At 38.8% G+C, this 12194-nt stretch overlaps 1 protein-coding gene across 1 annotated transcript in view; it reads right to left on the reverse strand.

Moving 5' to 3' along the window:
- GLI3 (GLI family zinc finger 3) overlaps positions 1-12194 on the reverse strand; it is a 268366-nt gene that overhangs the window by 129858 nt on the left and 126314 nt on the right. Inside the window, exon 4 of the mRNA XM_063304165.1 lies at positions 773-878. Coding sequence (XP_063160235.1) covers positions 773-878 — 106 coding nt within the window. The remainder of the gene's footprint in view (positions 1-772; positions 879-12194) is intronic.

The following is a 12194-nucleotide window of genomic DNA, read 5'->3' on the forward strand; positions in this document are numbered from 1 at the left end:
GTCCCAAAGCACCAACACTGACACGGAAAAGATGACCTTCCAGCTTCTGCCTCCTGAGCTGCTCAAAAATGTGGGATTGCAAGTAGTTTCTCTTTGGATGTTCTAATAGTTTGGGCTGATGATGGTTGGAGCAGGCAGTCCTGAACTATCCCAATGCCAAGCATTGGTCTTCATTGGTCAAAATCAGCACTTTAAATTCTACCTGGAAACCAAGCAGGAGTCAGTGCAGGGCCTGCAGAATTGGTGTCATATGCTCCCAAAGGTGAGAACTAGTAAGCATGTGAGCTGCTGTATTCTGGATCATTGCAGTTTCAAGTAATTGTTAAGGGTAGCCCCATTAAAGCATATTGCAATAGTCTAACTAAGGGGTAACAAGGACATGGATTACTATAGCCAACTCCTTCCGGCCCAGGGGAGGCTGCAATTGGTGCACCAAACAAAGCTGGCCATAGGCCCCTGTGGCCCAAGCCCCCACTTGCTGTTCCAGCAGAAGCTGAGAGTCCAGAAAAGCCCCCAAACCACAGACACACTCCTTTATAAGTAGTACCTGCCTATTGAGAAACACACTGTTGGCAACAGAAAACCCTGATGTACAAACAGATCAAACCTTACTTGGGTTCAGCTTCCACCTATTTCTGCCATCCAAATCCTCAAAAAAGTCAAGAAAATTCCTTTATTATGATGCCTGTATTTGCTAGCAGATACGTTTCCACAGACTGTCTGAAGCAGCAGATATGATCTTCATTTCTTTCTTTTGAATATTCATACTTACACATGTAGTGGAGGAATGGGAGATGGATCATAATGATAACGTCCCTCATGATGTCTTGCCTCAATTGGTACTGGAGGGTGGAAAGTTGGGAAAAGGTGAGGTGGATCTGAAAAAAGAATGTCCAGATCTCATTATTTTAAATTTTAATAGTAGGATGTTAAAAAACAATTCAGCAATCCATACAGGTTGCATTAAAAAAAACAGTTTTCCAAATACTGAATTCTATATCTACAGGTAGTCCTTGGTTAATGACCATTTGTTCAGCAACTGTTTGAAGTTACAATGGCGCTGAACGAGGAGATTTATGACTAGTCCTCGGAGTTGCGGCCATTGCAGCATCCCAGCAATCACAATTAAGGCACTTGGCAACTAGCTCGCAATTACAACAGTCACAGTGTCCTGTGACCATATGATTGCCATCTGTGACTTTCACTGCCAGCTTCCAACAAGCAAAGTCAATGGGGAAGCCAACAGGAGGTTGCAAATGATGATCACATGACATCACACTTAATGACCGTGTGGGATTTTCTTAATGAGCACAACTGAAATTGCTGCAACTGCTGTTGTAAGTCAGCGCAGTCATGCAGCATTGCACTTTATGACCATGTCACTTACCGATGGATTTGCCAGTCCCAATTACTGTGTTAAGCAAGGACTACCTGTGTATGACTAATGCAATTGAACATTGGTATATTTCTTTACTTTTTTGGTCATTTTGTATCGCTCTAATTTTGATAATTGCAGGGAGGAAGGGCAACTATTCAGGAACATACTGTAAGTTCTTGTCCCAGAACACTGGAGATCACATTCAGTAATCATAACTGCTTCTCAGATTTCAGCATTATTGCTTAGGTCCTGTCAAGCTCAATTTAGGATGTTCAGATAAGACTATTTTTCCATCTAACCCAGCCATGTTTACTTTGACTTGTTAGCTTTCAAGGTCACAGACAAATAGGTATAGCCTGGCACCTGATTCTTGTTTGGCAGAGATACTGGGGACTGAACCTAGCATCTTCACAAAAATGTTCTTTACCACTGAATGCTGACTCCCCACATCTCATTTAAAACATTTTTTACAGTCCTGAAGAACTGCAGGAGACATTCAGCTCTGCCAATAAGACTGGAAAAGTATGTGACCAAGATAGCAGTTTAGCTGAGTTCAGTGTAACTTTCATTTATATGAACGCAAGCCAAGTGCTTAAGAAAAAGACTTTGAGTCTTTCATTTCCCCATGGCAAATGTGAATATTCATATCTAATGTTCTCTTTGCACCACTTTTACTGGATGTTATATAAAGAGATATTCAACTGTCATGGACATGTGTAGTGTCAGACCACATGGATCAGCTTTTATTTCATAAGCACAACTTGAGAAACAGTAAAACTAGATTTTAAAGAGCTAGGAAACAAACAATGAAATATTAGTAAAAATGTAGTATTGTAATGTAGAGTATTCAGAAGAGCAAAATTGCAGAGTAATACTGAAGAAGAGAACCCTAAGAGAATACAAATCTCGCAACTAAGGAATTATACATAAATATGTTTATACTTGTTGCTTAAAAAAAAATCCAAGCCATGTGCCATGAAAAATAAAATATATGCTATATACATTATATAAATCAGACCAATATGAAAAAAGACAAGTGTTTTAAAGCATGAACATTGATAACCTAGGCTGGACTTTTTGGCTTTCAATAACCATATCCATGTAGTGTATTTATTCCATTAAATTTAAGCAAGTTAGAACCTAGTGAGAGATATAAATCAAAGCTGTTAAATCTGTTTCAGAAAATAAACACACAATCACAAAGAGAGCAAGAAAAATAACTCAATAACTTATGTAAGGTCATGCCACCCAATTTCTAGTTAAGATGGTACTGTAATTGGATAGATACTAGTATTTTCTAGCAACTCCTACAGTATTTTCTTAAATTAACTGTTTAATTGCTCTTTTAATTATTACCAGAAATAATTACTGTGTATTTTTATCAGTGGAGAAAGCTTTTTTGCTATTTGTCTGGATAGGACCCAAAAATATTTCATGACCATTTCCCCCCACTAAGGTGACAGTTTTGGCATTCTCAGCAGTACAGAGAAAGATGTGATTATCATTCTCCTTCAGAAAGAATGGACACTACAAATATCAGATGAGATGTGGCTATGGGAAGATGGTGGAAATTCTACATACATATTTATATCTGATTTACTACATACTTTTAAGAACAACTGTCTCTGGAATCTCCCTCTCCAATATATGTATGATTACAATTTCAGAAGAAGGTGAGAAAAGTCACTGTTTTTTTTTATGGAACCCATAATAAATAAAGTATTGGGTTTGCCTAGATTTAGATATTGAAAGGACTTAATACTTAACTTGTGTTCCAGCTTCTTCTTTTCATACAGCTGATAAGCTCTGGCTATTTATTGGGAAGCTTCTTAGATTTGTCATGAGGAATGAAATTTTACAGGAGGTCAAAGCTGTTCAAATAATTGAATGGGAAAGCAAAAAGTCTCCTCTTATGTTTTTCCCAGGAAGTCCAACAACATAAAACGGTCCTCAACACAGCAAAATATATTGCTCAGGGGGGGAAAAAAAATCCTTCAATATTTCAGCAATATCTTTGCTTTGAAATTATCAAATGACACTTAGAAATCATTCTTAATAGTGTGGAGACTGAAAAATATTTTACTGATTCAAATTTCTGCTGAAGAATGTGGATTAATTTCTTTTCCTCCTGTTTACTATTGTGTTTACTTGTATTCAGGCTGTTAAATTTCATTATGTTTGGGTTTTTAATTACCTGTTTGCTTGTTTCTTCTGTATAACTTTGGAACAGGGAAAGACAATCAATTGTAGATTTTTTAACATCTGTGCTTTCTCCTTTTTACCATCTTCTCTTTCTCTCTTTCTTCTCGCTTGCTTTTTCTTTCCCACCCCTAAATTTGCCTTCATTTAAGATTAATATATCTCAATAGGTTAGTCATTAGACTTTAATTCCTCTTTCCCTTTCCCATTTTATTGTGTAATATTAACAATAACAACCCCTGATTAGTTTATTAATTTGTGTAGGTTGCAGTAGGCACACTTGCAGAATGCTTGACTACCAATAACCATGGTTTATTGATATTTTTTAAAAAATCCTGGGGTTCTGATACAGTCCCTGTTTGGCATGGATCCACACAGAATACTGTATATCCTTACTTGCTATTTTTAATATTAATAATTTCTGTGGCAATCTCCCTTGTAATATGGAATGTTAAAGGGCTGAATTCTCCAGCAAAGTATTGACAAGTATTAGTTAAATTTTAAAAAGATAGCAAATTAAATTGCTTTTTTGCAACACATCCTTCCTAAAGATAAATAACTTTTATTTTAAAAAATGGTTTTGGGGGTGGTGGTGAGCCATAATTCTAAACCAGCAAGAGATGTTGGGATTTGTCAGGAGCCCCCCACCCCCACCCCAGGGTACCATCCTGCCATAAAAAGCAAGTCAACAGCAGGAAGGGGTGGGAGCTTGAAACATGTCAGACCACATGGAGCCATTCTGCCATAAAACTGCCCGCTGCCCAGCCACCTTGGCACAGTGTTGAAAGAGAAGCACCCCTCAGCCCATCAATAGAAATCAGTAACAAGAAATGCGCAAAACACAGTAAACCAGCCTTTGTGAAATCACCAACATTCAGACATGTTAATTCAGCACCCTGGACAGACAAAAGTGCACAATTGCACTGACAGGGAACTCACAGTATGAGGTGAGAGACAGGGAAGGAAGTTGGGCGCCAGACTTTGATGGGAGCGCCAGAGGGTTTGATGGGAGGTGGGGACAAATGTACTTCTACTGTCACTTGTGAATCACTAAGTTACTGAGATCTTTGACGCGCTTTGAGTCACTTGCCCAGTAAAGACTCTTTCATATTTCTAAATGGTCTGTGTCAAGAGTGCTGATTCATTGGTTTAGAACCAGAGCCATGACAGAAAGATCTGAGTGCTCAATGGTGCTTACCCAGGGCCTCCCAGCCCACCGAGGAAGACCCGCAGATGAAGTACCCAAGACCCATGGGAACCTCTCTGGAATCGGGGGGAGAGGAAGCCGGGGATGGGCTCCAGCTCCCATCGAATCCAGCCAGAGAAGCGGCGAGGAGGCACCTGGAAGAACGGGAGATCCGGCTGGAGACCCTGACAACTTTCGGGAGCACACCACGGTCACGACTGGCAATCAAATACACTCCTGCCTGGTCCCCGAATGTTGCGGGGGACGCAGAAGGGGAAGCAATGAAAAGGAGAACCGCCAACAGAGGCAGTGATGATTCTAGGTGGCCACTGTGGCGGGAAGCAGACCACTGGTGCGACTGAGTGGAAGAGCGCCTGAACCAGCTGAAGGATGCCATCAAACGGATCCTGAGAGGGATGATTATGGGGACAATGGATGGTGGCACGGCAAGGGGCCAAGAGATGCTGGGAGAGGGAGCCGACAACCCCGAGGCAGACAGAAGGCACAAAGCAGGCAAATGGGAGACTACAAGCTCCCCTCACTACCAGTCCTGGGTGGAGCAATGACCCAGGCGGTGAGGGCAGATGAGCCTATGGGTGTAAGAGAACTGAAGGTAAAATTTGCCAGGGACCCCAAAGAGCTGGCTTGCTTCCTAGCCCATGTAAGGGGTTTCATGAGAGAACATGGGGGATTCTTCCCATGAGACAAATCCAAAGTGAGATATGTATCGGTCTACCTCGCAGGGGAGGTGGCAGACTGGCTGGTTGAGTTACACAATGCAAACTCTCCAGAGTTAGAAAACTTTGATGGATTCATGAGCACCCTGAGGGGGAGTTTTGAAGACCCCTTGTCCAAGCTGAGAACCAGAACTAGCTTCCAGAACATTAAGCAAGGGACCAGGTCAGTCTCAGAGTACTCCTTCGAATTCAGGAGGCTGGCTGGCAAGATGAGAGACTGGCCAGAGTAATTAAAAATGGAGTGCTTCCAGGGAGGGCTGCAAGTAGAAATTTTGGAGTGGTCTCTGGCGGGAGGGAATCTTAGAACCCTAAAGGAATGGATTTGCCTGGCCAGGGAGGTGGAGGACATGCGAGCCCAAATCAGGAAGCAACTGCAAGGAGAAGCAAAAGGGAGGTGACCCACTACCCCAGCAGATGCGCCCTAAAGGAAGGGGTCCTTCCAGATGTGGGAGGAGGAGAAGGAACATTGAGTGCAGAAGAAACTATGTTTCAAATGTGGCAAAGAAGGGCACAGCATTGCTGGCTGTCCCCAACTCACAACCCCGGTGAGGAAGGGTGGTCCCAAAACCCCAGAGGCCAAGCCTAAGGGGGCTCCAGCCACCGCCAAGAGGGCACAACCCCACGATACCTCGACAGAGAAAGAGTTCTCGCAGTCGGGAAACAATGGGAGCCTGTTCTAAACTGTGCCACAGAATGGGTTATGTGAAGAGGGCACAGGGATTAGATGGTAAGTGGAGACTGCCCGGTGATATTAGTGGAAATGCAAATGTAGATGCTGGGGGGGGGCGGGTAATAGCAAGGTGAGCCTTACCGGGCTTCTAGACTTGGGGTGTACCTGAAGTCTCATACACCCCAATTTGGTTACTGAGTTAAAATTAAAAGTGAAGAAAATGAAGAAACCCATCAATTTTGTGCAGTTCGATGGGACAGAGATGAAGGGTGGCCCGGCAAAATACTGCACAAACTGGTTCGGATGCGGATGAGGGACCAAAAGGAAGCCTTGCAATTCATAGTAGCCCCCATCTCTGACCAGCTGGTAGTGCTAGGGCTTGTGTGGCTACGAGCATAGAACCTGCAGGTAGATTGGGTTGCAGAGAACCTGGCTTTTGGAGAAAGGCGAGCTGAGGAACCGAACCCCCAGGAGTGGCCAGCAGAGCATGAGCAGGTGGGCAGTGCCTCCAGTGCGAAGAGGGAGAATGTCAGGAGGCCCCCCGCATGGAGCCATCCTGCCATAAACAGGATTTTAATCAGTAGAGTATCAGCTGATTGTTGAAGAAACTGTATCAGATGGAGAAGATCAGCTCTTAATGCTTATTTTCAGATTGGGTGAATGTAGCACTTCTGCATTTATACAGTCCAGCCACAGATACTCAACAATTGATATATAATTGCTTTTAACCACTGAAACAGTAACCAGTGGATCATATAAGTGTCAGAGGTCATTGTTATCAAATGGATCTCTTTTAGATTGTAACACTCTATCCAAATTATATTCCTGGATTCATAATATTTTGTAGGTGTACATATGTGAATTTAATTTAGAGGATATTTGGCATGCAATTAATCCTTCTCAATGAAAACATATTTTCCTTTCTTCTGTACACAGAAATTGCTTTCAGCTAGATTTGCTGAAAGATAAAAATTTTATTAAGCAAATGGAACAAGAAATGGAACACCACTAAGGTATTTGAGTTCAAAATATCTGATACAATTCTTATGAAAAACACTAACAACTGGCCAAAGTTAAATTCTCAAAGGTGAAATTTAACTCTTTATACATCCATCTCATAATCAATACAGATCTTCAGTTTTTGCTAAATATGAATTTTATTCATTTATTTATCAAATTCCAAGGCCGCTTGGAACAACTCTGGGTGGCTTTACAATTAAAAACTAATATACAAAAACACAGCCAGCCAGAAGAGCAAAATACCAACCTTAAACCAACCAGAACGCAAACAAAACAAAACAAAATGGGGCTCCATAATGACCCTGTCCTCAAAACCTGGGAGAATTATCAGGTCTTCAATGATTTCCTGATTGACATGAGGGAAGGAGACATATGAATCTCTAGGAGGAGATCATTCTAGAGGTCAGCAACTGCAACAGAGTAGATGCATTTCCTGGGTCCCGCAAGATGCCATTGCTTACTTGATGAAGCACACCTACCCTGCTGGACTGTACCAGATTCAGCAAGCTTCATGCTTCCAGAACAGAATTTGTATTACATTTCCCCAGTCAAAGATAATGGGAAAAGAAAGAGAAGCATAGAAGAGTCTTGGCTTTTAGACTCAGATAACTTAAGCAATACGTATAATAATGTATCATCTATTGGGGACATAAATGGAGAAGTTTATACAGATTCCAGATTTATTATCCATCTATTAAATGTTACTCTAAATTACTAAATATAAACTCTACAGTAATTCTTCAGCAATAAAATTAGATTCCCTTTTTAAAGAGAGGTTACTACATTATCATCAAATTTATCACTAATCTTATTTTACCTGGTTCTCTTCAAGAAACCTGCATTAAAATATGAAATTTTGGAAGGCTCCGATGGTTTTCCAATGGATTATTATAAAAAGTAATAAATGTTTTATGTTACTGGAGGTATATGATGAAGGTTTTTCCAATATATCTCCATGTTGTAGTTTAATGAAGAGAATATCACAGCTATTCATGAATGGGATAAGGATTCCACTATAGGCTTTACACTTAGGACCTATTTCCTTGATGAATATGGGTGCTAAGATCTAACAGCCACTTTTTCTTGTTCTTCTGAGTAATGTACTCATACATGCAGCTGTCAAGCTTCTCACAATGTCAGATTTTTAATTAATATTCTTGTTTAGGGTTAGGGTTAGGGTTAACCCTAAAGTCCAAACAGGACCCAGGAGCTACATTTTTTTTCAACACTGAGAATGCTTTTAAAAATGACTTTCAATCAAGTTTTTGAAGCATATTTAATTTACAGTTTCCCAAAAGTTTATATTTTGAACTGATGTGATTCATACAACTTCTAAAACATGGGTGATGCAACCTTCCTTTGCAAAATTGCGTAAAGGTACATGCCAAATGTCTACTTTCTCCATTTACTTTTAATTTGGCTTTATTAACTTCTTGCTTATATAATCAAAAATTCTGAAAACACTGATTTTAGATGGATTAGTGGAAGAGTATAAGATTCTACTATATGCAAAAGCTACTTAGGTTTTATAGATCAGACATTTCTATTCCTTTACTAGTCTGGAGTAAATGAAATCTGATGGCACTAGGTTGTAGCAATTATTCTAATAAGTATAAAAACTGACTTTAAGTTGTGTTCTGGTCCATTATTTTTAGGAATGGACCAATATTCCAATAAACCAAGATTGTGAGACCTACTCTCCAAATTCCAGAAGTGCATATGGACCCTTGGTATAGAAAATGCAAATCAGGAGAAACGTATTTCTTTTTCACATATAGTCAAGGCTCTCAGTTTTTAAATATACAATTGGTTTAAAAATGGCCTTTGTTTCCTGAAAGTATATGCAGATCAAATAACTTAAATTTCCATTTTCACCCCACATACTGTAGTTCAAAAGTGCCAATGAAGGGTAGATCAAACTGAGGCTTTCATTTGGAATTTGTTCAAATAACCTTCCCAATATGGTATGAAAATGTGGTAGCCCACAAAGAACAGTAATTTAGCTTAAAAATCACTGACACAGAATATTCCATTTAAACTGTGCAGACTCACAAAAGAAAAAAAAAATATTTACAGTAGGGCAAATACAAAGCCCATCAATATATTATAAATTATTCCAATATATGCAAATGTAATGAGCATGCTTCTCAGGCCCTACTTTAATGAGCTGAATATGCATATAAGTTCATATAGACGTATCAGATCAGAATCTTAACATATTAATCACATTTTAATTAACATAACATCTATTTTTAAAGGCTACTTCTTAGAATTTGGCTTTTATATTGCTTTCTCGGTAACGAATGTGAGTTGATCCTGCATCTTGGACAGCTGCAATAATTTCATAATGATTTTGTCATAGTATAGTATAATATAGTATAGTATGACTTAGAATAATAATTCTGAGTGCCTTTTACAAGAACATACACTTTTAAACATTGATCTGCAGTATGACTGCTAAAAAAATTGCCCACATTAGCGCTCTTACCAACTTTCCACAACTGTTAGAATGAGAGAGAGCTGATACGGATACTGACAGCCTTTCAAAACATGTGGAGAATTATATGGTTTCAGAGGTAAAACAATTCTAAATCAAGAAGGAAGGTATAAAATATTTTTTAAAAAAGAAATTTTAGTTCAATAACTCTTTAATTCAGAAGAATATCTGAGATATACCAAAGTCCTCTACAGGAGTTATTCTAGAAATAATGCAAGGTAAGAAGGACTTACTCATTCTACATAAACAAACACCTGTTTTTGTATTCATGCATGAAAGTACTGACCATAAACAGTGTGGTATCTTTTAAAAGGTTTGTTTCCTTCATCTTTTCCAAGACAAACATTTCTTTATACTGCTTGAAATCCAAACTGCAAAGGTAATACATACATCCAAAATAGGCTAAAACAGCCTCTGGGATTGGTGTCTTTTGAGTGAAGATATACCCAAATGGAGGCAATTTCCTTTACAACTATTCTAACATCAAGATGCTAATCATACTACCAATTTTTCTTAAAAGAAGTTTGACTTACTGTCTGAGAAAAATGAACCGGGTGCACAAAAGCCAAATCCCCAAACTTTAACACCAGTTAGAGCTTCATTACAACAAACCCAAATCTATTCTGGGTGAAGGCTTCTCATTTGCTATCTGCTAAATTAAAAATGTGTATACTTAAGTCTAATGGAGTATACCTGTAGATCTGTAATAAGAGCACCTGTTTTGCACAAAAGTCCCAGATGCAATCACTAGTAACTTCTAGTCTGAAGGACCACGCAAGGGAAGGAGCAATACTTCCCCTGAGAACGTGGAGATTCACTGCCAATCAGTACTGAATTATATGAATAAATAGTGTGATTTCATGTAAAGATATTCCAATTTAGTTTATACAACTGCAATACTAGAAATAAAAGAAAAGATGCAATTTTTATGGTTAAGAGACATTGTGCTTTTAATGATTAAAGTCAAGGATGAAGTCATCTAATACACTGTTTATTTTTCCATTACTGCGTATTGGTGCCATGAAAAGCTTTACCTACACATCTCTGCTTGTTATATTCTGAAAAAGATAACACATTTACACTAAGTATGCTTTCGTGCTTTGTTTTATAAAATCCATGCATTCACTTTGTCAGTATTTAAGTGAAGTAATACAGTGCATCTAGCTTCCCTCATAATCACATTGCTACCTGCTTTTAATAATCCAATCAATGCACATTGACTTAGAGCTTGTAGGCCATCAGCTATGCGAAGAAATATTATAAATTACACCAAATAGTGCTAATTGGAACAGAAACAAAGAAACAGAGGTGCTGTAAGGTGGTCTCCAGTAAATGGTTCATCAAGCATCTAAAAAAACTCAGAATCTTCTCCCAGGATGGATGGATGGATGGATGGATGGATGGAAGGAAGGAAGGAAGGAAGGAAGGAAGGAAGGAAGGAAGGAAGATCAAAATCAAATTCTAACTAGATAGCTAGTAAAAGATGGCACTGATATTGCTATCTTGCTGGGTTTTAACTTTTGTAAGAATTATTTTCAGTGCAGAGTACAGCCTGCATTATATTGATTTCACATCATCAGTGAAGAGAGAAATAATCTATTGGTGGCTAGGGATGAATTAAATTTTTATTCAGGTGGCTAAATGCTGATACAAAATACAGTTCCCTATTATAAACATACAAAGATCTTGCTTCAGTTTGACAAATGAACAGAAATTCATAAATGAGGAACTGCATAGACATACACGCACAGAGACTCATACATTAACTCTTACTTTAACAAAAATAACTATGCTGAAATATTCAATGTACTTATTTAAAACACGGGCATACTGCTTCCTTTAAAAAAAATCAAAAGCACAAAAATACACTTGCCTCGTTAAGAACCTCAAAAATATTTTCAAACAAAGCAGGTGCATTAAGAAAACAGAACTGATGTATTTCAGGTAAGCTTTGTTTACAGAGACGAAATTACCCAAATATCAGACACATTTCAACCCTGCTCTATACTTCTCAGCATATAAACTGAATGAAATCCCAGTGACATGATCATTGTGTTATAACCTATACCTAGCATCACATTAATACTTCCAAGTATAGCTGTGAAACATCCAAAGGCATGCTTGGTATTGCGCATAATTCCCAAAACAAGCTGGGCCAAACATTTTAGAGGTTCTTTCCAAGTCCTCTTAAATTAAGTTCATCACTGAAACTTGGTTGCGCTTTCTTTGCTGTTTCCATTTAAGGGGTAGAAGCGGAAAGCATGGTATTCCATCATCATAACAGAGCTGTCTACGTCCACCTCGCATGACGAGGAAAAACCAACCCAACTGGCATTCCCCATAATTATCTAGCCCAGAGCTTATTATTTACACACAAACAGTATAAGGGTGGGACATCAAAACACAAGCTATATGTGCAATAAGATGCTGTGCTCTAGTCATCCTGTATTTTTGCTCTTGACAAAATGCCACAAAGTAAGTTTTTCTAAAGTCAGACTAAAACTGAA

This window comes from Candoia aspera, chromosome 4 (genome assembly GCF_035149785.1).
Source record: "Candoia aspera isolate rCanAsp1 chromosome 4, rCanAsp1.hap2, whole genome shotgun sequence".
NCBI classification, from domain to species: Eukaryota; Metazoa; Chordata; class Lepidosauria; order Squamata; family Boidae; genus Candoia; species Candoia aspera.